Raw genomic sequence first — 22,834 nt, 5'->3', positions numbered from 1 at the left:
GTAGTGCAAAGGGGCTGGATTAGGTCTGATCCAGTGGCTTTAAACTGAAGAGCAAAGGCTAGAAGCAAACCGATATAACTGGACGTGGAGCTTGTTAGGAGCTGTATTTCTGATGCTCCCTGACGTCTCTAATTTGGTCGCAGACTTGTGGAGAAGTATTGCAGACAGTACCCCTTTGATGAAGAAATCCCACAAGCACTAGAAAGCCTAACAAATATTTGCCATTAGATCAATCCTTTCTGTTTAAAGTGCAATGTTTGTAGCTAAACTCTGACACCGGAAGGTCAGGTGGAGTATCAAGGTTGCATTATATAAAGGCAGAGAAATATATGCTGGAAAGCTGATGGGAAGAGTTCGCTGCTTCGAGGGGGAAAGTTGGGTTTTCCAGCAGAGAAACCATGAAGACCTTATTCATTTTTGCCCTTGTGATGAGTGTTTGGTCTTGTTCTGGTAAGTTCCTCTAAATAGGAAGAGCATGCATTCTTACTGGATGAATGACCAATGCTTGTTTTAATGGGCCTGTGATATGTTTGTGTCAGGGTTGCCGGTGTATGACTATGAACCATCTATCACGGAAGAAGCTCTGCGTGCCTCCATTGGAAGAGTGAATTCCAGATCACAATGGCCAGCCCTGTTTGGCATCGTCAGGAGCTACGTTAGAGGGGTGAGTGTGGAGCTGGTCAAAAGAATGTCACTGACATGTTTGTGGTGGGGAAAAACCAGGAAACATCAACCAATTTTCTTTTGGTTTGGAATGCGCTAATTTTCTTTAAAAAAAAAATTTTTTTTAAAGGGTGATTTTTTTTCTTGGGCATTCAGTCAACATTCTTGGTTTTCAAAAACTAAAATCATGTTTTTTGGAAAACCAAAATGTTGTCGGTTTTCAGCTTTTCATTCACCATAAAAACCATGGTTTTTTGGTTTTTTTTTGAGGGACACTTCAAGGAAAAACAATGTTTTCAAAATCTTCCATGGAAAAATAATTGGCATTTTCAATCAGCTCTAGAAAAGTGCACTCCAGTTTTGGGTGCATTGTAATGTGGCTCAGTTGAACGTTTCTTGGCCAGCGTTTATAATATTTAGTAGATGCACTTGTCCTTATCACTTATGTTCATCATTCATGCAGTCTAAACATATTCAATCTGTATGTAGTATCATGGCAGCAATTCTACTGGTCATGTGTAGCTGGCACTAGCTGCCTTCAGTGCCTACAGCTTCCTCAGAAAATTGCTTTAACAGGCTCAAGTTTCTTACGCTCAATTGTTATTCCACAATGGACTTTTTGAAAAGCAAAAAACCAAATGTGACTGTCACCCTCCTAGCCCCAGTGACATATGCTGTAACTCCTGCATTTTGATGTAAAATTAAGAGGCTTGCAAACCCAAACAAACCCAAAGCCCCACTGTTTCTAAACTTTGAACTTGGAATGTACCTAGTCCTGCATGATGAGTGGTCCCATGGTCCTGCTGGAATAACTCTAGTTGGGAAATATTGCGGGTAGCAAGGTTGGAAAATAAGGTGCTGAAAGTGAAAGGGAGATTCACTGGGTCTGGAAAGTCAATAAGAATGGGAGGAAGAGGAGAGAAGACCTTAATACATATAACTGCAAATGTACCTACCAGTCTTTAAAGTTTGTCACGTTTCCTGCTGGACGGTACTACTCAGCACCTGTTCTGGTAATAGGATTATTGTTTGGTATTATTGAACACTTATATTGTGAGTAGTGCCAAAAGGCAACAACCAGATTTGGCCCCAAGGTGCTAGGCACTGTACAGGCACTCTTTTTAAGGGTCTCACTTTGGAAATTGATTGTTACACAGCTTCTGTGACATTTATAAGCTAAAATAATGAGATGACAGACTTATAACATAGCTGGGCATGAATAAACCATGGGGTGAACGGTAAGTTGCAATTGCAGGAGTAATGACGGAAAGAGGAGACCCAGGAAAGATTTTCTTTTAGCTCAATAGGGAGCTTTTTTCCTAACACAGTCATCCTGGGGTTTTTTTTGGTATAACAGATTCCTCAGAAATAAGGTTAGTTAACAGTAGATACAGGTTAACTGTCACTTGTCTGTGATTCTCCACCCTTGACAGCTCATTGCTGGAACTGTTTACAACACACAAGGCAGAGCTGCAATTCAGCAGTAGCTTTGCTGTTGGGCTGAAAGGTGCTAATGACGTGTGTGTGTGTGTGTGTGTGTGTGTGTGTCTGATGCATAACCAGCCTGACTCATTAGGGAGACAATGTGAGTTTCCAGTGTCAGCCCTTAGAGCAGGGGTGGCCAACCTCAGCCTGAGAAGGAGCCAGAATTGACCAATGTACATTGCCAAAGAGCCACAGGAATATGTCAGCAGCCCCCCATCCGCTTCCCCCTCCCAGTGCCTCCTACCCACTGGCAGCCCCGCCAATCAGCGCCTCCCCACACCCCCGGATCAGCTGTTTCGTGGCGTGCAGGAGGCTCTGGGGGGAGGAGGGGGAGGAGCGAGGGCACGGCAGCTCAGGGGAGGGGGCAGGAAGGGGTGGAGTGGGGGCAGGGCCTATGGCAGAGCCAGGGGTTGAGCAGTGAGCACCCCCCGGCACATTGGAAAGTTGGCGTCTGTAGCTCCAGCCCCAGAGTCGGTGCCTATACAAGGAGCCGCATATTAACTTCTGAAGAGCCGCATGTGGTTTCGGAGCCACAGGTTGGCCACCCCAGCCTTAGAGCTCCAAGGTTCCTTTTGGATGGCAAAGCAGCCACCCAGGAGAGCTGATGCCCAGACTCTTTCAAAGCTCATATACTCCCAGAGGAAGATCTGTGAGCTCCAGGGGTGCACCAGGTGTAAAATTCCAGGACTGGGGCAGAAAGGGAACTGTTTAATTAAGCAATTTACACTGGTGAGAGACCATAGAGAGTCAGGTGTTGCTTGGGGCCATCACGCCTTACCTGAGGCTTCTGCAGGAGGAGTTGCTAGTGTGAAGCTTTTACCAACTCTGTTCAAGGAAATAAGATGTGGTGTAACTGGTTTATTTACAAAATGTCCACAAGAAAATACCCTGACCCAGTTCCTGATATTCTGCTCCAGTCCCTGATATTCTGGTTGGATACTGACTCTCAAGGCCCTGATTTCTGCCACAGTTTGGCAAAGAGGCAGTAGTACCGAGTACTTTACACAGGGGAAAAAAACCCAAGCAGCAATCACACATGCTGTTGGCCTTTCCTTCTTATACAGGTTGACCTGTTGGATAACAATGACTACAGTATAGTGCTGGACTTCATTGTTCGAGAAACCACCTGCACTAAAGATTCAGAGAAGGATCCGTCCTTGTGTGACTTCAGAGTGGGACGCTATGTGGTAAGCATGCCGGGTCTCCTAGCATGGAAAACACCCTCTGTGTGATTGAACATGGCCTGGGAATCGGTCAGCTTTTGTACTGATCATTCAAGGCCTTTGCTAAGCAAATACTTGGCTTGAAGCATTAAGTATATGACATTTGAGGACTGGCCACAATACATAACCTGCTGTAGACTCCTCCCTGCTCAACATGCACAGGGTGGGAGAAAGGGGGGTATTCCATGCCACGTTAGAAAGGACCAGACCAAGCCCATCTTCATTATTTTACATTGCCTCACTTAACAACACAGGCGTAGTTAAGATGTTTTTTTCACAGCAAAAAATACCCGACTGAAAAATTGCTCCTGCATCTTCCTCTCCACGATGAGCATATTCATAAATTCCAAGGCCAGAAGGGACCATTGTGATCATCGAGAATGACCCCTTGTGGGTGGAACCCAGGCCAGAAAACTTCCCTGAATTAATTCCTGTTTGAACTAGAGCAGATCTTTTAGAAAAGCAGCCAAGCTTGATTTAAAAATTGCCTGCGATGGAGAATCCAGCACAACCATTGGTAAATTGTTCCAATGGTTAATTCTCCTCACTGTTAAGAGACACTTCTTTTTTCTTGTCTGAATTGATGTAGTTTCAACTTCCAGGCATTGGATGTTGTTGTATCTTTTGTCAACTAGATTGAGGAGCCCTCTGTTATCAAATGGTCCATTACCTGTGTAAGTACTTTGATGCTGACCAAGTCATCCCTTAACCTTCTGATTGAGCTTCTTGAGTTTTCCAGTCCTTTAATCATTCTCGTGGCTCTTTTCTGAATCCTCAACAATTCCCAAAGGATATTGAGAAATTAGAGATGACAGAACTGAACACAGGATTCCAGTAGCAGTCATACCAGTGCCAAACATAGAGAGACTAGAACCTCTCTACTCCTACTCATGATTCCCCTGTTTATACATCCCAAGGATCACATCAACCCTTTGGGCCATGCTATCACTCTGGAAGTTCAAGTTCATGGTGGACACCATGATGTCCAAGTCCGCCCTGCATCCCAGGGTAGTCCCCCATGTAACTGGTCTGCTACCTGGATGAGCATAATATGAACACCAAGCTGCTGTTTTGAGGATATTTAGGATTCAGTAAAAATCAATGCTTATCTGATGGTCACTCAACCAGCTAGCCCCAGGATGGGAGTGGAAGGAAATGTGGCTTAAAGCCACCTCTGTACACAGTCTCCCACTCCTGAGCTGAGCTACATGCTGGCCTGTTCCCTGGCATAGAGCAGAGCAGCCCGTAGGACTCCGAGTCCTCTGTCAGGCAACACTTGTTACCAGGCCAACTGAAGTCCATCACAGGGCCACACCCAAGTCCATTGGCAACTAGTCAGTGGATTTTATCATTTAGGGGAGTCCCTATCCAGTGGCTGAATTTGATGCATGTGTGTATGTCTGCGATTGTGTCCTTACTCAGCTCGGTCAGGTAAAGTACAGGAAAGTTCCCTCAACTGAGGGAATAGGAATTTCAAACTGTCTTCTCTGCTTTGTGTCGCTTACAGGCAATCCTAATAAACGTGCAAAAGTATGAAAGTACAGTATCAAAATATCACCAGGAGGGCGCTAAGGGCACTCCTGCAGTACCCCATCACCTAAAATAGGTGTTAGTTGTGCTTCAGTTTGTGTGAAACTACCACTTAATCATTAAAGCCTCCCGTCTGGTGATTAAAGAAGTAATTTAAAAAAAAATGGGACTACCACCAGCTCAGCACCGTATGGCTCCCCATCTGCAATCTTAGAGAACCAAAGGGATGAAAAGGGCCTCTGAAATGTAGATGGTCATAGAGTTTAAAGCCAGAAGGGCCCACCAGATCATTGAGTCTGACCGCCTGTATGACTGGCCACTAAACACCACCCAGCCCAACAACCAGAATTAGACCAAACACTACAGCCTTCAGAAGACTAAATTATTGGGTGGATCAGAAGGGACTGATGTTCTCCCTGCCCTGGAGGAGTTCCTTCTGTGGGGGCTGAGGAACACTGGGGAAGCAAGGTGTGAGGCACCTCACCTTAGCGCTGTCCATGCTGCACCTATTTGTGGTTGGGCAGAGGGCAACAGTCTCCAGGGCGTGGGGGGTGATGTCTTTCAGGAGCATGAAAGCCAGACATTCCCAGTTCAAAAATGGAAAGACTCAAGAGACTGGTGACTACACTGAACTGCCACAAATAAGTTTTGCTGGAAGACCAGAACCAAAGGCTAATCCAGGGTTGTGAACAATGTGCTCTCTCAGGTCCCTGCTCTTGGTAGCTGGCTATCAAAAGGCTGTATGACTTTTCATTGAAACTTGTTCTCCAGACAGTGCCAGTAGGCTTATGCCATAGCCTCCATAGCTGCATGGGTGAACTCTATTTTGATCTGTTACAGCAAACGGCCTTCTGCAGAAGTACAGTGCGGGTCTCTGAAGAGCAGATACAGAACTTGGCAGTTTACTGCAGCCAGGATGGGTCCAGCTCAGAATCCTCAAGCAGCGAGGAGGTAAGTAAGCGGAGAATTTGCTTTTGCTATGCAGCTTCGTCTTAAGGAAAATTCCGCCTCGGGGGCACATGAGCTCGGCTTCCCCTAACCTGACTAGGAGTTGCACATGCATATCTGAAGACACTCTGCCTTCATAGATCATTCCACTGAAGCAGTGAATGACAGAGACAAAAGTGGTGATCGCTTTAGGGGGGGAAAACAGCCCTTCAGCACACGGCCAACAAAGAACAAAAACTGCCTCTCCCGACAGGGCTCTGTTCCCCTCTCCGGGTCTGGAACTTGGCTATTTTGTCTCATGCATCACCCCAGATCTGCTGGGATCTTTGATTTTCCGTGATGGATGCCATGGGAGAACTTGAGTTGCAGCCTCTAATTCTACATTGTCCTGCATAGTATTTGTAGGCATGAACATAGAGATGCAGATATGCAGCTCTAATAGTCAGAAACAAATACAATTTATTCACCTACTCTTCTGTTTTGCTGTTCAAGTCATCACTAGTCCAAACACTTCTTGTTATAACTAAAGCACTTTCACTCTGGGAACTGTTCCACATCCTTCTTTGGTTTTGATTTGCCTCGCTCGATTCCTAGACTTGAGTAAAAAGTTGGATCAAAACAGCTGAGCTCCACTTGGCTGTTTCAAAACCATGCAAATGTGCACATTTTCAAAGACTTTGATGCAAAACCAGGTTCATCTGGGTGCCAATTTTCCCACTGCTGGACAAACATGTTCCTGCATTTCCAGATTGTAACAAAGCAAGAAAGCAGCTGAGTTCTGGATGGTGTCATAGAATTATAGAAATGTCTGGGGGAAAGGGCCCTATCTAGTCCATCCCTAAAATTTTCCTCAAATCTAATCGAAATCTTCCTTGCTGCAGATTAAACTCATTATATCTTGTCCTACCTTCAGTGAAGACAGAGAGCAATTGGTCACCATCTTCTTTATAACAGCCCTTAACATATTTGAAGGCTATCAGGTCCTCTCCCCACCCCTCCGCCCCAGTCTCTCTTTCTCAGTACTAAACATGACCAGTTTTTTTAACCTTTCCTCATAGGTAGGCTCGGAAGGATTAGATTTTTGTCAGTAAATGTCAATTTCATTGGCTACACACAAACCGACAAAAAAATATTTCCATCAATAATAATCAAAATGTACAGATAGGCAAAGTAAGAAAATGCTGCTTCAGAATTTCTTAGTTGTATATTTTGACATGTGATATTGGCGATTTGTGTTTAAACTATTACAAATCTTTAATTTTTTATATCGGTCTACTGTCTTTAACCAGGCATTGTCTGATTCCCCCATAATTTCCTGCAACTGTGAACATTTAAATAAATAAAAATAGAAAAAATGCTTAAAAATAAACATTGAGATTATTCAGAGGTTTTTTTTAATTTCAAACTCGGCCAAGCCTACTCATAGGTCAGGTTTTCCAAACCTCTTATGACTTCTGTTGTTCTTCTCTGGATTCTCTCCAGTTTGTCCACATCTTTTCTAAAGTGTGATGCCCAAAACTGGACACAACACTCCAGCCGAGGCCTCACCAGCGCTGAGCAGAGCAGCAGTTACCGCCTGTGTCTTACAGCACTCCTGTTAATACACCCTAGAATATTAGCTTTTTCTGAGATTGCATCATACTGACTCGTATGCCATTTGTGACCCACTATAACCGCCAGATCATTTTCAGTAGTACTACCACCTACCCAGTCATTCCCCATTTTGTAGTTGTACATTTGATTCCCCCTCCCCGCCCCCAACTGTAGTACTTTGCACTAGTCTTTATTGAATTTCATCCTGCTGATTTCAGATCAATTCTCCAATTTGTCTAGGCCGTTTTGAATTCTAATCCTGTACTCCAATGTGCTCACAACCCCTTACAGGTTGGTGTCCCCCACACATTTTATAAGATACTCTCCACTCCATTATCCTAGTCTTTAACAAAAATATTGAACAGTACTAGACCTAGGACGGACCTCTGCGAGACTCCACTAAAGGCATCCTCCCAGTTTGACAGTAAACCATAGATAACTACTCTTTAAGTACTGTTCTTCAACCAGTTGTGCCACCCACCTGGCAGTCATTTCATCTAGGCCACACTATCCCTGCTTGTTTATGAGAATGTCATTTGGGACTTTGTCAAAAGCCTTATTAAAATCAATATATATCATGTCTACTGCTTCCCGGCCATCCACTAGGCCAAAGGAAATTAAGTTGGCATGATTTGCTCTTGACAAATTCATGCTGGCTATTCCTTATTACTCTATCAGCCTCTAGGTGCTCACAAATTGATTGTTAAATTAATATTTGTTCAAGTAACCTTGCAGGTATCAAAGTTAGGCTGATTGGATCATCTTTATTCCCCCCTTTAAAGATGGGTACTATGTTTGCTCTTCTCCAGTTCTCTGGGATCTCCCCCATTCTTCGTGAATTCACAAAGATAATCGCTTTGCATCAGCAAGTTCCAGAAGTACCTTACAGTGGATTGTGTCAGGCCCTGCCGACTGGAAAACATCTAACTTACCTAAATATTCTTTAACCTGTTCTTTCCTTATCCTGGCTTGTGTTCCTTCCAGCTTGTTAATATTAATTGTTAAGCTTCTGGTCACAATTAAGTCTTTTTAGTGAAGACTGAAGCAAAATAGGTATGAAACACCTAAGGCCTCTTGATGTCCTCCATTATTAGCTATCCTTGCCCACTTAGTAGCAGACCTACATTCTCCTTTGTCTTTCTCTTGTTCCTGTGTATTTACAGAACCTTTTCTTAGGACTGGTCTACATGAGGAAATTAGGTTGGTATAACTACATGGCTCAGGGATGTGAAAAATCCACACCCCTTAGTGATGCAGTTAAACCGATCTAAACCCCAGCGTAGACAGAGGTAGGCTTATGGGAGAATTCCTAGCTATACTGCTGCAGTACTTTAAGTATAGACAAGCCCTTATTGTGTTTTATGTCCCTTTCTGGGTATAACTCATTCTGCACCTTGCTTTTCTGATTTTGTTACATTTGGTGTATGAACATTTTGCACCACTCTGTTTTTTGTTAATTGTCATGGTGTTTAAAGTTGGGCCCAATAATTATATTCAGAAATGAAGTTTGCATTTCAGGCAACAGCTTATAGTGCCAGAGTATGGGGATAACTTGTGCCTGTAGCGAGGCGGTCTGGTTCCTAGCTGCCCTGGAGAGGGATGAGCCCCTCCGGATGCCAAAGTGGGCGGAGCCAGTGGAGCTTGCGCCCGCCCTCCAGAGGTCAGGGCGCAGGACAGGAAGTACAAAAGCCCAATCCCAGAGCTCACTAGAGCCCCAGCCTCCAGAGAAGCCAGACGCTTGTGACCTAGCTCCCGGTTGGGAGATTCCTGCAGTCTGCGATCAACCCGAGGACTGGCCAGACCAGCCGAGGCCTGATGCCGACCAGGCCCTGGAGAAGCTGTTAAGCCTGCCTGTGGCAAGTTACCCCGAGGAGCTGCCAAGCCTGCCGCTCGCCGAGTACCCTGAGGAGCCCATGGTGCTCGATTCCTTGGAGGACACCGTCCAGATGCAGGTACCTCTAGAGGGGGAGGTAGGAAGTAGCCCGGGGGCAGCCGACCCTAGTCTGGCTGCAGCACACCCAGAGCCGATGTCAGTGTGTTGCGGTCAGGATCCCCACTGACACAGCAGCGGGCCATCTGCTGCTGTTAGGGCCCCGGGCTGGGACGCAGTGGAGTGGGTGGGCCTGCGTCCCTCCTGGCACCCAACATGCGGGTGGCCGTCTCCCCCTCTCCCAGGCCCTTCGGAGCCAGGGCCTAGGCCTCCTGAACTCATTTGTTTGCTCAGCCCCTGCATAAGGGACTCTCGACTGCCCCGCCCTGAACTAGGGCCTGGATCTGCGGAATCGAGGTGTTTGTTGGTCTCTACTGTTGCTGCTGCGTGAAACCCCGCGGCCAGGCTAGTTCTCCTGAAACAACCTGACGGACGTAGCGAGGCGGTCTGGTTCCCCACCCCCCGGAGAGGGCCGAACCCGGCCGAATCCTTCTACCATGCCATTGGTTAAAAGTTAGAGCACAATGAATAACTTGGAGCAAATAAGATTCAAACTTCAGCATCTTTAATTTGTCAGAATAGCTTGTGACGTTCTTGTGTTCAGTCCCTATTCCAAACTGTTCGGAGAATACGTTCTAGGAATTCACAATCTGTAGCATGGAAGCAGTGCAATTTGAATGTTTAAAATTCAAGCTATGTGGGTAAATTTGGAGCATTGGTTCTGTTCCCTGACTAACATGACTCCTACAGTGGGGTTTCAGTGTAAATACTCACTTTTTGGAGTATAGTCCTTTCGGTGAATACTCTTTAACAGTCATTTAAAATTGTCAATTGCAGCCATTATTCCTGTCAGGAAACACAGTTGCTATAGTATTCATGAAGCATAAAAGCCAAAGGGAAGTGATGCCAGAGAAAAAGGGAAATAAGTTTCTTTCTGCAAAAGGTGCCCTGCAAATCTGCCTTCGGAGGTTATGGTTTAAATCAGGAGTTCCCAGCCCGGCATGCTGTGAATAGGTGTTGGGAGTGGGATGAGGGGGCACATCTACCCTGTCCTTCCCGGTCACACCACAAATGCTAGCTTAGCCGAACCAGGGTGAGGCAGTCTTGCCACGGATTGGCTGAAGGGCCAGCCTGGGCACCAGTGAAGTCAGTTAGAACCACAGAGCACGTGTCTCTGTAGCAACAGGAGAGGGGAGAATTCCTGCTTGCTTGCGGGTGGGGTTGGTTGGAAGTGTTGCACAGCATCAGAGAAGCTGGCTTGGAACGGAGAATTTCTCTGGCCATATGTTTGTTACCATAAATGGCCTGGGGTGGGGATCAGTCGTCTTCCAACAAAATTCCCAGTGACTTCAGGGGGGCAAGCTCAGGCTTATGGCCATGTGATGCTACTGGCAGGCAGGAAGAGAGTGACTGGTATAAACTGTTCAGGCTTTTAGAAAACCCCAAAGGCTCCAAGCCAAGGTCCCTAATCTCATTGGTTTCAGAGGCTCTAATTAACAACGGGATACCTTTGAAAAGCTCCTCTTGATTTGGTGGGGGGGAGCCTCTATTTCCAGGGTCCCATTTTAAAGGTGATTTCCCTGCATGCCAGCCAGGGCTACCAAGCCAGTTTCCTCTTGGACTGGCTGTCCCTTTTTCAGTACTCATATTTCCTTAGGCTGGTTCAGTGATGTTTTTCCCAAACGGAGTTACTTTAAACGAGATAAAATCATAGCAAATCCAAAAGGCTGCCTTTGACTGCTGCTTACTTTGACAGCTCGGTATATATCCCTTTTAAAGATGTCTTTACTTTTAGATGATGTTCATGGAAATGATGGCCCCAAACAGAAGGGGTGACCGTCGCAATGAAGGTAAGTAATCTGGGTGATTGACTCTTCGTCACTCAGAGGTTTGATGCATATCGTTGGCAGCCTAACAGACAAGATTTCTCTTACCCCCTTAACTACCATATAACCACCCTAACCTAAGCATAGGTGCTTTGAATTCTTGATATACTCTTGAGGCAATGAGGCTAGGGTGAATGATCTGATTGGAACGGGGTAAAAAAACCCTGACTTACTGATCCAAGGTGGGGGTGAGATAGGGAAGCATAACTTGAGGGAGTGGCCAATGTGGAATGATAGCGATGCAACCAGGCGCAGGACCAGACCATCGCTACCTTTCACAGGGATGAGAGGGCGTGTAATTCTGAGAGCGTGGAGAGGGGAGCAACCTCAGGCAGTGGTGAGACTTGCATTCTCCCAGTGCCCACCAGCACAATCTCTTTCCAAGCTTCCCCTGGGTAAGTGTTCTGGAATGGAATATCAATTTAACCTTTTCAAAATTGGTTTTGGGCTGAAACTCTTTGCCAAATTTGAGCTGAATTCATTAATAGCATTTTTGGGGTGAAATTACTCTTTGCCCAAAACACTTGACACCTGCTAGGCCAATGTTTAATAGCATGGTGTATAGATCTCTCCATATTTACCTCAAGTCTGTACATCACGATGTTCACCTCATCAGAAGTTGGTATGTGCTTTTTCCGTATGGGGTTGGACCCCGACTGTCCTAACCCTTACTCGGATGCTTTAAGGGGATGTCCTGCTCAAACTGTACATGAGAATGCTGAAGGGACCCACTAACATCTCACGTTCTTTTCCAAAAGCTCAACTTGCTCCTGAGGCCTTCTCTGCAGGGAGAAGACGCCAGAGCTATAAAGCTCAGCGCCAATCCAGTAAAGCCAACTCCTACGCATTGGAATAACCCCACTCAGGTAAATACACTTGCTTGAATGTGCCTTCTATCAAGGTATATCCTGGGACTTCCCAGGCTGATTGCTTAGAATAGATGAGCTCCTGGGAATATAGGAATCCATAAACTGTGACTTGGCTACTAGTGTGCTGGAAGCCAGCCTGTCCTGGGAATTTAGAGTACGTCTACACAAGCAGTAGCCCGCGGCAATGAGTCTCAGAGCCCGGGTCTACAGACTCGAGCCGACAATAGCTGTGTCGATGATTGGGCTCCGGCTCTGACGCCCGCTCTGGGATCTGAGCTTGAACATCTGCAGCTATTTTTAGCACTACAGTGCGAGCCCCAGTCTGTGGATCCAGGCGCCGAGACTCGCTGCTGCTCGTACAGACTTTACTGGTGGGAATGCCAATGAGACAAGCAAGAATGGAAACAGCACTACCGCTGTGTTACTCAGGTAAAAAGAAATGCTTGCAGTTCTACGACGCAACGGCCACATTAAGGGAACACCTTCACATGATGTGCTGTCTAGTCCAGTGTGGAAATGAACTAATAACTAATGAACACTAAACTGAAGTGTCACAGCAAGCAAAGAAACGATATGAAAAGATGGAGTTTGTCTGTAGCCCATCCAGTCTGCTTTCTCATCCAAATGTAATGGTTTGGCAGTCTCTTTAACTGCTCCCTCTCTCGTCCCCCCACATTTTCTGTGAGCCTGGCAGGCATTCAGGACTGAATAGCTCCATGGACAGGTAGTGACTGGAGGCTACTGCGATCAGATAGCTTTTGGGGAGACTGTGTCATGTTTATGGGTTTAATCCCCTTCCACATCCCCAAAACCACCCCCACAAATAAATCCTTGACTCAGCAGGCTAGAATGAACTCTGGTGTTCACAGGCCTGCACTCTTCCATCTCTACCACTTTTCTCGACCTGTCTTGGTTGATACAGGGAAAATTTCTGTTAGCAATAAAGCACATCATATATAGTTAGGGCCTTTTCAATTGACTTTGGCTCTGGATCATGCCCTTGTTGAGGTGTCTCATGTGAGGGCACATCTTAAATGCTATCTCTCTCAGTGAGTCGTGACTATGTTCCTGCTGTGTAGCCATGTTTGATTCAAATGCACACACAGGTACAACTTGACAGCCATTCAGACTGTTCTAGGAATAAAGGCTAATGTAAAGCTTAATCTAGAGCTGCAGGGCGGTCTAGTGGCTGGGCGGTCTAGTGGCTGGAGCACTGGAATGGGAACCATAGAATCATAGAAGATTAGGGTTGGAAGAGACCTCACGAGGTCATCTAGTCCAACCCATGCTCAAAGCAGGACCAACACCAACTAAATCAGGGGTTCTCAAACTGGGGGTCGGAACCCCTCAGGGGGTCATGAGGTTCTTACATGGGGGGGGGTCACGAGCTGTCAGCCTCCACCCCAAACCCCGCTTTGCATCCAGCATTTCTAATGGTGTTAAATATATAAAAAAGTGTTTTTAATATATCAGGGGAGTCACAATCAGAGGCTTGCTATGTGAAAGGGGTCACCAGTACAAAAGTTTGAGAACCACTGAACTAAATCATCCCAGCCAGGGCTTTGTCAAGCCGGGCCTTAACCTCTAAGGATGGAGATTCCATCACCTCCCTAGGTAACCCATTCCAGTGCTTCACCACCCTCCTAGTGAAATAGTGTTTCCTAATATCCAACCTAGACCTCTCCCACTGCAATTTGAGACCGTTGCTCCTTGTTCTGTCATCTACCACCACTGGGCACAGCCTCGCTCCATCCTCTTTGGGAACCCCCCTTCAGGTAGTTGAAGGCTGCTATCAAATCCACCCTCACTCTTCTCTTCTGCAAACTAAATAACCCCAGTTCCCTCAGCCTCTCCTCATAAGTCATGTGCCCCAGCTCTCTAATCATTTTCGTTGTCCTCTGCTGGACTCTCTCCAATTTGTCCACATCCTTTCTGTAGTGGGGGCCCCAAAACTGGACGCAATACTCCAGAAGTGGTCTCACCAGTGCCAAATAGAGGGGAATAATCACTTCCCTCGATCTGCCGGAAATGTTCCTACTAATGCAGCCCAATATGCCGTTAGCCTTCCTGGCAACAAGGGCACACTGTTAACTCACATCCAGCTTCTCGTTCACTGTAATCCCCGGGTTCTTTTCTGCAGAACTGCCACTTAGCCAGTTGGTCCCCAGCCTGTAGCAGTGCATGGGATTCTTCCGTCCTAAGTGCAGGACTCTGCACTTCTCCTTGTTGAACCTCATCAGATTTCTTTTAGCCCAATCCTCCAATTTGGCTACGTCACTCTGGATCTTATCCCTACCCTCCAGCATATCTACCTCTCCCCCCAGCTTAGTATCATCCACGAACTTGCTGAGGGTGCAATCCATCCCATCATCCAGATCATTAAAGAAGATGTTGAACAAAACCAGCCCAAAAACCAATCCCTGGGGCACTCCGCTTGATACCGGCTGCCAATTAGACATTGAGATATTGATCACTGGCCATTGAGCCTGACGATCTTGCCAGCTTTCTATCCACCATATAGTCCATTCATCCAATCCATAATTCTTTAACTTGCTGGCAAGAATACTGTTGGAGAGGTATCAAAAGCTTTGCTAAAGTCAAGGAATATCATGTCCACCACTTTCCCCTCATCCACAGAGCCAGTTATCTCATCATAGAAAGCAAGCAGGTTGGTGAGGCATGAATTGCCCTTGGTGAATCCATGTGACTGTGCCTGATCACCTTCCTCTCCTCCAAGTGCTTCAAAATGGATTCCTTGAGGCTGACCGGTCTGTAGTTCCATGGGTTCTCCTTCTTGCATTTTTTAAAGACTGGCACTATATTTGCCTTTTTCCAATAGTCTGGGACCTCCCCTGATCACCACGAGTTTTCAAAGATAATGGTCAATGGCTCTGCAAACACATCAGTCAACTCCCTTAGCGTCCTTGGATGCATTGAATTCAGTCCCATGGACTTGTATATGTCCAGCTTTTCTAAATAGTCCTTAATCTGTTCTTTCACCATTGCGGGCTGCTCACTTCCTCCCCATACTGTGCTGCCCAGTGCAACAGTCTGGGAACTGACCTTGTCTGTGAAGACCGAGGCAAAAAAAGCATTGAGTACTTCCGCTTTTTCCACATCATCTGTCACTAGGTTGCCTTCCCCATTCAGTAAGGGTCCCACACTTTCCCTGACCACCTTCTTGTTGCTAACATACCTGTAGAAACCCTTCTTGTTACCCTTTACATCGCTTGCTAGCTGCAACTCCAATTGTGCTTTGGCCTTCCTGATTACACCCCCGCATGCTTGAGCAATATATTTATACTCCTCCCTAGTCATCTGTCCAAGTTTCCACTTCTTATAAGCTTCATTTTGTGTTTAAGCTCACTGAAGATTTCTCTGTTAAGCCAAGCTGGTTGCCTGCCATATTTGCTATTCTTTCTGCACATCAGGATGGTTTGTTCCTGCACCCTCAATAAGGCTTCTTTAAAATACAGCCAGCTCTTCTGGACTCCTTTCCTCCCCCATATTAGCCTCCCAGGGGATCCTGCCCATCAGTACCCTAAGAAAGTGAGTCTGCTTTTCTGATGTCCAGGGTCCATACTCTGCTGCTCTCCTTTCTTACTTTTGTCCAGATCCTGAACTTGACCATCTCATGGTCACTGATTTCCAGGTTGCCACCCACTTCTACTTCCCCTACCAATTCTTCCCTGTTTGTGAGCTGCAGGTTAAGAGTAGCACGGCCCCTAGTTGGTTCCTCCAGCACTTGCACTAGGAAGTTGTCCCCAACACGCTCCAAAAACTTCCTGGATTATCTGTGCACTGCAGTATTGCTCTCCCAGCAGATGTCAGGGTGATTGAAGTCCCCCATGAGAGCCAGGGCCTGTGATCTGGAAACTTCTGTTAGTTATCCAAAGAAAGCCTCGTCTACCTCATCCTCCTGGTCTGGTGATCTATAGCAGACGCCCACCATGACATCACCCTTGTTGCTCTCGCCTCTAAACTTAACCCAAAGACTTTCAACAGGCTTTTCTCCAGTTTCATACTGGAGTTCTAAGCAATCATATTGCTCTCTTATATACAGTGCAACTCCTCCACCTTTTCTCCCTTGCCTGTCCTTCCTGAACAGTTTATACCCATCCATGACAGTGCTCCAGTCATGTGAGTCACCCCACCTAGTCTCTGTTATTTCAATCACATCATAGTTCCTTGACTGTGCCAGGACTTCCAATTCTTCCTGCTTGTTTCTCAGGCTTCTTGCGTTTGTGTACAGGCACTTGAGATAACTAGCCGATTGCCCTACTTTCTCAGTATGAATCAGGTGGCCTTCCCTGTTGCACCCTCCTCCTGGTGTTTCCTCCCAGTATCCCACTTCCTCACTTACCTCGGGGCTTAGGTCACCATCCCCCAGCAAACCTAGTTTAAGGCCCTCCTCACTAGGTTAGCAAGCCTGCCTGCGAAGATGCTCTTCCCTCTCTTCCTAGCAATCCTCCTTCCTGGAACATCATCCCATAGCCCAAGAATCCAAAGTCCTCTCTCTGACATCACGCATTTACCTCCACAATTTGATGGTCCCTAACCTGGGCCTTTTTCTTCAACAGGGAGGATGGACGAGAACACGACTTGTGCCTCAAACTTCATTATCCTTCTTCCCAGAGCCATGTAGTCTGCAGTGACCCGCTCAAGGTCATTCTTGGCAGTATCACTGGTGCCCATGTGGAGAAGTAGGAAGGGGTAGCGGTCTGAGAGCTCGATCAGTCTTGGCATACACTCCATCACATTGTGAATTCTAGCTCCAGGCAAGCAGCACACTTCTCGAGTTTCCCGGCCTGGACGACAGATGGATGACTCCATCCCCCTTAGAAGGGAGTCCCCGAGCACCACCATCCGTCTCTTCTTGAGAGTGGTGGTCATGGGACCCCCATCCCTAGAACAATGCATCCCATGCCTTCCGGCCGATGGGATCTCCTTCTGATCCCTTCCTTCAGATGACTCTTCCAAACCATTCTCCGCCATAGTACCTGTGCAGAGAGCCTGAAAACGGTTTCTTACATCTATCTGCATTGGGGGTACATGGGTTCTCCTCTTTCTTCTTCTGGAGGTCACATGCTGCCAATTTTCTTCCCCGTTCTGAACTGCCCTCTCTGATTCTTCAGCGTGCTGTGCCTGCAGTACCAAACGCTGACTTCTATCCAGAAAGTCTTCATTTTCTCTGATGCAACGCAGGATTGATACTTGGGTCTCTAGTCCTTTAACCTTGTCTTCCAATATGGAGACCAGCTTGCACTTACAGACGAAGTTGCTTCTATCCTCCGGGAGAAAGACAAAAATGGCACATCCCGTGCAGGTCACAACAGCTGATCGCTCACTATCCATATTGTCTTCCTTCTAAGAGCCTCTTCAGATGTTGTACTTACTGCTCACAGATGCCTGAAAGGCAAAAACTCTGTGGGAACTCCCCCCAGCTGAACTCCCGCTGTTGGCTTCTCCTCTATTGGCCGCTCACTCGGTTTGCAACTGGCTGCTTTTTTATAAGGCTGCTGTTTGGAAGCAGTTGCCCCGGTTCAAAGCCTTCTCTCCAATCAGCCACTCAAGGCCCACCTGGAACAAAGCACTCCCAGTTCACGCTTTTCAAACAAACAACCACCCAGTCAAACAGCTCCTGCAACTAGCTCCAGTCAAACAAATGGTCACAGCAGACAGACACTCGGATATTGACCCCACCAGCTCACAACACAGCCCCCCTAATGCAGCACTCACCGTAGCCCTTCTCGGACCGTTCCCAGGCAAACTCCCTCTGTTGGCTTCTCCTCTGTTCGCAGCTCCATCACTGACCTGCTCTGTGACCTTGGGCACATCCACTTCCTGTGTCTGTCATGTCTACTTAGAGTCTAAGGTCTCTGGAGCAGTCTCTTTGAATCCTGCCTAGCACAATGGAGCCTTAAGGCCCTACTGTCATACAAACCATTACCTCTGTATTACAGTATCAAAGAGAACAAAGAAGCAGTGTAACTGCAGCAGCAGTTCATTACACCTCCACCTGCAGTCTGGCTGCAAGGGTAACAGTATTTAGAGTCTAATTAATGCAAATAACAGTGAAGGCACAAGCAATTCGTTGGCTTCAGTAAGCCTTGCATTGCACAAACTGCCTTTGCTAACCTACTTCTGAGAGGCTGCGTGGGAGTCGTTCTAATTGCTGCTGCTATTTCACCCACCATATCATGCGACAGAGAAGTTAATCTAAAGGAAAGTGACTTTAAATGAGATGAATGTGCACACCATGGAGATAGCTGGTTAGCATTTTAAACACTTTCAAAGTCCGCTGAGGAAACGGAAAGTTGTTCTTTAAGCAGAAGAATCTTTCTGCAGGATAAAAGATGGCCTGTGTGCAGTTCCTATGAACCATGTAACCACAGCATGATTGGCACCGTTGCTGACAGCCCGGGCAGAAAGAGCTAGGATGCCATGCCATCTGTGAGGAGACTGAACTAACTTTTCCGGTTTGGAAAAATGATAGTTTTTAGACAGAGATTTGACAAACCCCAAGCAGCTGTTGGATCCTGAGCCAGATTCTTGTTTAAAATTAAACGGAAGGGGAGACTTACTTTTTCCTTCAAACAAGAGGTCAAAATTAAAAAGAGAAAACTCAGTACTCAGCTAGATCAGGGCTTGGTTTAGTTCATCATGCTATTTAAAAAATAATGCTTTCCCTATGTCTGTCCTCTTTTATGCTCGTCACAAGTCATGGCAAGCTGACACACCGTTTTAATTAGTGCTTTTCCTTTTTACGTAATCTTTGAGCTTTCTAATTTCTTCCGACTTCCATGGTCAGGCTGCAGCGTCGTTCTAGCATGCAATTTATTTTCTTCTAGCTGGCTTTTTTCCCATTACGAGGCTCAAGATGACAAAACTAAAGCTAAATCAAGAGTAACAAAAAGGTTTGATTTCCCTTAATGTGCTAAAACAAAGATTAAAATAAATCCAACTGGCTGTGGTTGGAATGTGAATTCATTCCAATGAGCTCAGTGGAGTGGCACCAAGGATGAATGTAACTCGTTCATCTATAGACCTATGGCAGGGTGCGCGTGTTAATTTTATGTATAATTTTTATTTAAAAACTTCTTTTGCTCAGATCTTGCATTAGAAATACTGGGTTTTCTTTGGTTTTGCTGGCAAACTAGTGAAATGACCTCAGAAGGGTCAAGAGACTGTAAGAAGCATGATTGGGAGGGGGATGGGGTGTGTCAGACTGCCTAAAAATCTGTGTGCATTTTTAATAGCTCTCTAAACCAGCGTCTACTAAAACTTGGGAGGGAGGTGAGGAATTCTCTTTGAATGAATTCACCTTTTAATCTAAAGAGTGCAAGGTCTCCCAAACCAGTTCTTTAGTCCCCCAAGAAGTCATCTGGATAAAACGGTAATATCACCAATATTTTGTGTCCCCTAAGGTATAAAGCATACATACCCCCCCCCCCCCGCCACAAAATAAAACCAACCACACCTAAAAACAAGCAAGCAGGAAAACATCCTTTTAAATGAAAATAAAGCAAATGGAGAGGAACGTATGACTCTTAAAAATCTTACCTGCTTTCTTTGTTAGGATCAGCTGAAAATGTTAAGCTGCCAGTGATAAATATGGGCCAGAGACCCCCAGCTGAGGGCTAGGCTTTGGATGTTCAAAGGTCAGAGGTGTGTGGATCGGGAGTTTTAGGAGGAGATTGTCAAAGCCACAAAGGGATGTGGAGTGCCTGCTTCCCCTTTGTGCCTCTGGAAATCTCTCTTTGCTGGAGTCAGCTATGAAATCTGCAGCTGGGTTTGCTTTCTGAACCCCTCTCATGTCCAGGGTTGGGGGTGTGTCCCTGAAGTTTAAGGTAAAACAAACAAAGCAACAATCCCCTGATTCTACTTCAAGTAACCTACTTCAAGTAGGTCATCACTGTTACTAATGTGTTTTCTCTGGCTTAATCACACCAGGGCAGTCTCTCCTCAAAGCAGATCGGGTCCAAAGCAAAGTAAGGGGGGGTTGAAACATAGACAAGGCCAGATCTTCAGCTGGGATAACTTGCCATTGACTGCAATGGAACTGGGCATGTGACTGCCATTAGAGATGGTCTCTGAATACAGAAGGTAATTGAGAAGGGATCAAACAGAGTGGATAAGAGTGTGACAGCATAGAATAGTGGGATTTTCCAGCAATGAAAGAGCCAGCCTAGCCAATCATGGACTTAGTCTTATGTGTGTACCTAATAGGAATCCTGGATGAAAAATACAGAGAGGATCTGAGAGCTGCCCCGGTCCTTCTAGGCAAAGGATAGTCCCAATGCAGGATGCATCATGTTTCCAGGGTGTGGGAGGAAAAGACCTCATCCCTGGTGTACTCATTAAGAGACCACCTCTTTAGGCACAGCGTTGCATTCTCCATAACTTTGTGCCTAGCCCTGGGTTATCATTCACTTCCCCCCACCTCCCCTCATCCTCCGCAGGAGGTTTGTCTCTGTTTGGTGGAAAGAAAAAACCCTGCAAGCTGGGAGCTGCTGCATAACTGATGAGCTCGGAGTGAGTGTTCATCCTGGCACAGAGCCAGGGCCCTTTATTTCACCATTATGCAACTTGGGTGAGGTGCAGGCAGCGGCAAAGATCCTATTTCCTTGCAGCTGTTGTCCCTTCCCCTGCAGAATCTGCTCTTGCTACCTCTGCGCGCTGAATCCGATACTCCCGGCCTGCTTATAACCCAGAAGGCCACAGGCTGCTTTCTGCAGGAGAGCAAAGCCCAGGTGACCTGACAAATAGAAGAGTGGCTACAATAGTCCACGCCAGCTGTTCTGAAGACTTGTCACTTTCTCTGCCATTTAGCAGTCGAGGAAACTGTCTCTATGACTTTCCAGAGTGTGCCTTTCCCTCTCGGACCCGCTGTCCATAGGTCTTTGCTCTTGTTGCTGTCTAGGAATTGCTACTGCTCCCAGGAGACTCAGAACTAGGTACAAAGCCTCTTGAAGCCAATGGCAAGATTCCTTTTGACTCTGCAGTTCGGAGGGCCTGATCCAAAGTCGCTGATTTATTCCCAGGCAAAGGCAGACTGATGGAGGCCCCATAGCTTTCTCCCGCACTGGCAAGCTGGCATCTTTCATAAGCACCAAAGATTAAATGCGTGTTTACCCCCACAACTGCTACGTAGCCCAGGGAGTGGTGATGTCTGCTTCCTCACACAGGTGGGGAGTTACACACCGGGAGGGCCACGGCTAGCCCCGAGAATAGCTCTTTGTCCATGATCCTGCCGTCCTTCTGGTCTCTGAGACTGAGTGCTGCTTACAGTGCTAGTTCTCTGACCTGGACACCTGTTGGTGAGGAACTGAGTTGAGGCCACAAACTTGTTCACACAAGCCAGCCAGTGGCTGTTAGCTGGTGGGGGAAGTTTGTGCCTCAGTTGTTTTCACTTATTTATGAAACGGTAGTGTGCAGGGAAATGCTTAGATATGAGATTTCTGGTTATGATTACATCATGAAACTGTGGTGGAGCATGCTGGAGACATGCTCATATGTCCTCCAGAAACACCATGTAACCCAAGTGTACAGTGCCCACGGTAGCCTTTGATTGAACTGCATTTCCCATAAAACCTGGCACCATGTTATGACTAGAAATGGCTCCTCCTTTTAGACTGTCCATTGTACTGCTAATTGTAGTTCTCTAAAGCTGGTTTAGGTCACTTTGTACATTTTGTATTGTGATCTCTTCAGTTTTTCCTGGGTTAGCCAAACATGGGCTTGCTATTTGCAAAACTTTGAGGGACTCCTTTGTAGGCATATGAGAGAGACAAGGTGGGTGAGGTGATATCTTTTATTGGGGAGCAGGGGCGGCTCTAGCTTTTTTGCCGCCCCAAGCATGGCAGGCAGGCGGCTTTTGGCGGCATGCCTGCGGGAGGTCCTCTGGTCCCGCGGCTTCGGCGTACCCGCCGCCTAATTATCGCCGAAGCCGCGGGACCGGCGGACCTCCCACAGGCATGCCGCCAAAGGCTGCCTGACTGCCGCCCTCACAGAGACCGGCAGGCCGCCCCCCGCGGCTTGCCGCCCCAAGCACGCGCTTGGAGCGCTGGTGCCTGGAGCCGCCACTGTTGGGGAGAGTGACCTTGTAGGACTGGCATTTCAGCCTACCTTTGTGAGCAATTGCCATGGAATATTATGGACCCTCTTTACTGAGCACCAGACATGTGAGATGGCACTGTAGCTGGTATGAATACAGGTTTATACATGGTCTCCTTTCTGAAGCTGTGTCTGATTAGGTTTTGTTAACACTGAATGCTTTAACTATGATTTGTTTTCTTTTCTTTTTTTTTAAAGTAAATTGAAGATCCAACAGGACCAGAAGCCAAGGAACCAGCACATGAAGGAGGAACTTGCCAGCAATTAACTTTATTACATCAGCAAAAGCCATTCTGTAACATATTGACTCTCTCCCCCCCCCCACCACTTTCAATTTCATGGCAAATGTCCATTAAAGTGTGCACACAAATGTGTGGAAATGGGCATTCGATCGCATTGCTGTATATTAGGGATCATTTGGAAAGCCGTCTAGCACAACTGTCTCCAGTGTGTGGTGCATCATCTCATAATGGTGCTATTAAAGGATCATTATATCATCTACATGTGCTGGGTGGCTCACTGGCCGGCGACACTCATTGCTTTCTGTTGTGCTCGTTACTAACTCTTGTTCAATTTAAAACACAACAAACA

At 46.5% G+C, this 22,834-nt stretch overlaps 1 protein-coding gene across 1 annotated transcript; it reads left to right on the top strand.

Annotated features, from left to right (window-relative positions):
- Window positions 1-326: 326 nt before the first annotated feature.
- LOC113406982 (secreted phosphoprotein 24-like) lies at window positions 327-22,621 on the top strand. Its single transcript, XM_026653988.1, has 7 exons — window positions 327-450; window positions 540-664; window positions 3,213-3,335; window positions 5,742-5,852; window positions 11,168-11,222; window positions 12,017-12,124; window positions 22,442-22,621. The coding sequence occupies exons 1-6, from the start codon at window positions 399-401 to the stop codon at window positions 12,112-12,114; spliced, it is 564 nt and encodes a 187-aa protein (XP_026509773.1). The 5' UTR covers window positions 327-398; the 3' UTR covers window positions 12,115-12,124; window positions 22,442-22,621.
- The last annotated feature ends 213 nt before the right edge of the window (window positions 22,622-22,834 follow it).

This window comes from Terrapene carolina, unplaced genomic scaffold (genome assembly GCF_002925995.2).
Source record: "Terrapene carolina triunguis isolate 2854851 unplaced genomic scaffold, T_m_triunguis-2.0 Scaffold174, whole genome shotgun sequence".
In the NCBI taxonomy this organism is placed as follows: domain Eukaryota; kingdom Metazoa; phylum Chordata; order Testudines; family Emydidae; genus Terrapene; species Terrapene triunguis.
This window is presented reverse-complemented; position numbering and strand designations above follow the sequence as displayed.

Excerpts from the sequence above, each read along its gene's own strand:
- LOC113406982 (XM_026653988.1), top strand. The coding sequence starts at position 399 with ATGAAGACCTTATTCATTTTTGCCCTTGTGATGAGTGTTTGGTCTTGT. Across the intron at positions 3,336-5,741 it reads TCAGAGTGGGACGCTATGTG|CAAACGGCCTTCTGCAGAAG; the intron begins GTAAGCATGCCG and ends GATCTGTTACAG. Across the intron at positions 11,223-12,016 it reads GGGTGACCGTCGCAATGAAG|CTCAACTTGCTCCTGAGGCC; the intron begins GTAAGTAATCTG and ends CTTTTCCAAAAG.